Source organism: Histoplasma capsulatum, genomic scaffold (genome assembly GCF_000149585.1).
Source record: "Histoplasma capsulatum NAm1 scaffold_1 genomic scaffold, whole genome shotgun sequence".
NCBI lineage: Eukaryota > Fungi > Ascomycota > Eurotiomycetes > Onygenales > Ajellomycetaceae > Histoplasma > Histoplasma mississippiense.
Genome location: NW_001813982.1, coordinates 4,079,423 through 4,081,958, shown reverse-complemented (window position 1 = coordinate 4,081,958; position 2,536 = coordinate 4,079,423). Strand labels below are relative to the sequence as shown.

The following is a 2,536-nucleotide window of genomic DNA, read 5'->3' as shown; positions in this document are numbered from 1 at the left end:
CTATCTCGCGGGCAGGCTCTTCTCTTTTTCGAATTACCAGTTAACTATTTTGCCTCTCATCACAGTGACGCCTACTTTTTTTTTTCTCACTTCTTTTCTGGGCATAATCAGCCATATACCCATTTGTACCAGATGGCTGTTATGGACAGACCATCCGCTATTATCATATATTTAACTTATTTATTATCAGCTATCCAATACAAAATGCGCGATGATTGGATCTCTCAATGAGAAGTTAAAAAAAAAAAAAAAAAAAAAAAAGGAGGCGCCTGGAACTAACAATATATTTATCGACACCTGTCCTGTCGGGACCCTGATTAGTCATCATCCAGGTAAAGAATCGCCGCAGCCAGCTCAAACTCCTGGACACGGAACACCCTGGCTACATATTTTTATACGATACCAGATCGTGATAGTAACCGATGACGGGGTGGGGGATTCGATTTTTTTCTTTCTCATTTTGAATTGGCGCTTATATCCCTCCATGTTGCTGGTCCATTTCTGAACGAGCACTGGTGGTTTTCAATTTATACAGATCTATATAGCCTCGTTTCCTCCGCCCCGATGAACGGATTTGAGAAGCATAGACTGGACGAGGATGCATTAGAGGAGAGGTCCCGGAATTGGATCTGGGCTCAGGACTTTCGATGCTTTTCGTAAGTTCCCCTCCTTAATTGTGCAACCTATTTCCACACTATCTATCCCCAACCACCACCTCACACGGTCCACAGATCAAACTCCCAAGGCTAACAACACCTTTTGAAAAACCAATCTATAGCTAAAACAAAACCCACATATACCACTTCAACTCGACGCGGCGGCCAATGGACCATCATCGTCTTCGCCTTGTGCGCCTTCCTTTCCCTGAACGAGCTCCGCACCTGGTATCGCGGTGTAGAGAACCACCACTTCAGCGTCGAGAAGGGCGTCTCGCGCGAGCTGCAGATGAACCTAGACATTGTCGTCGCAATGCCGTGTGACGCGTTGCGGGTCAACGTGCAGGACGCAGCGGGCGATCGGATCCTCGCCTCAGACCTTCTCGACAAGCAGCAAACTAGCTGGGCGGCTTGGAATCGTGAGCTGAATGGGGTGACTAGTGGAGGTGGACGAGAGTACCAGACGCTGAATGAGGAAGATTTGTCGCGCTTGATGGAGCAGGAGGCAGATGCGCATGTTGGACATGCGCTGGGAGAGGCGAAGAGAAGCTACAAGCGCAAATTTCCCAAAGGCCCGAAGTTGAAGAGGGGGGAGAAGGCCGACTCGTGTCGGATATATGGTAGTCTGGAAGGGAATAAGGTGCAAGGTGATTTCCATATTACGGCGAGAGGCCATGGGTATTTTGAGTTCGGGGAACATTTGAGTCATGATGGTACGTTTCTTTCCTAAAAACCTGGACCCAGGGCTTTTTCCAGCTTCCGTTCTTTTGAATAACTAAACAATATTGATGTAAAAAATTAAAACTAGCATTCAATTTCTCCCACATGGTAACTGAATTATCCTTTGGCCCACACTACCCCTCGCTCCTTAACCCCCTCGACAAAACCATCTCCGTCACACCAGCCCGCTTCTTCAAATTTCAATACTACTTGTCTGTCGTGCCAACCATCTATACGCGCGCTGGCATTGTCGACCCTTACAACCACGTCCTCCCAGACCCCACAACAATACGCCCTTCCGAGCGCGGGAGCACCATCTTCACCAACCAGTACGCCGCCACCTCTCAGTCCCACGAAGTGCCTGATCCGCAGTATCATATCCCCGGTATCTTTTTTAAATACAACATCGAGCCGATTCTACTGGTTGTTAGTGAAGAGAGGGGCAGCCTGCTGGCGTTGCTTGTGCGACTTGTGAATGTTTTAGCCGGCGTGGTGGTGGCTGGTGGTTGGTTGTTTCAGATTAGTACGTGGGCGATGGAGAATTTGAAGAAGAGGCGGGGGAAATCGGAAGGAGTGCTGAATGGGAAGGTTACTGGCGATGAGGATGAGTGAGAGGTGGGTGCGTGTAAGGGAGAAATGAAACTCTACGTTTTTTTTGGGATTCGTATTTCTCTATTCACATGGCGTGTTCTTTTTCCGCACAATGTTTTACTACATTTTTGTATGTCTTGGGTCTCTCGCAACATTTCGATTAGGTATTATTTCATTTTTCATGGTTTCTTTCCTATTTTCCCTCCGGGCGTTGCAATTATCAGTGAATGATAGAGTTATCAACTTAGCATTTCGTGTCATCTCGTGTCTTAACCCTTACTGAGGCAGTTTAACTGGTTCGTCTACGATGGAGAACTACGGTCCGCTTCATGCCAGCAATGAGGCATTTTGCAGTCATTGAGGAACCGGAATTGTGATGGAGAATGTGTTGGTTTATTTTTCATTGTCGGCAACCTTCAGGAAAGCAAAGGGTTGTTGTCAGGGGTTATAGTTATAGCCAAACAATAGTATACAGACAGCGAGAAGTAAGCGAACCCCTTGACCATCCAAGCCACGCCATTCCGCTAATATCACAAAACAATAGGAAACAAAACAAAAAAACCGGATAA

General features: G+C 46.9%; 1 protein-coding gene across 1 annotated transcript; it reads left to right on the top strand.

Moving 5' to 3' along the window:
- Positions 1-945: 945 nt before the first annotated feature.
- HCAG_01157 (conserved hypothetical protein) lies at positions 946-1,988 on the top strand (the record flags this gene model as incomplete). The annotated part of the gene is made up of 2 exons (XM_001544061.1): positions 946-1,369; positions 1,465-1,988. The coding sequence occupies 2 exons, from the start codon at positions 946-948 to the stop codon at positions 1,986-1,988; spliced, it is 948 nt and encodes a 315-aa protein (XP_001544111.1).
- Between the last annotated feature and the right edge of the window lie 548 nt (positions 1,989-2,536).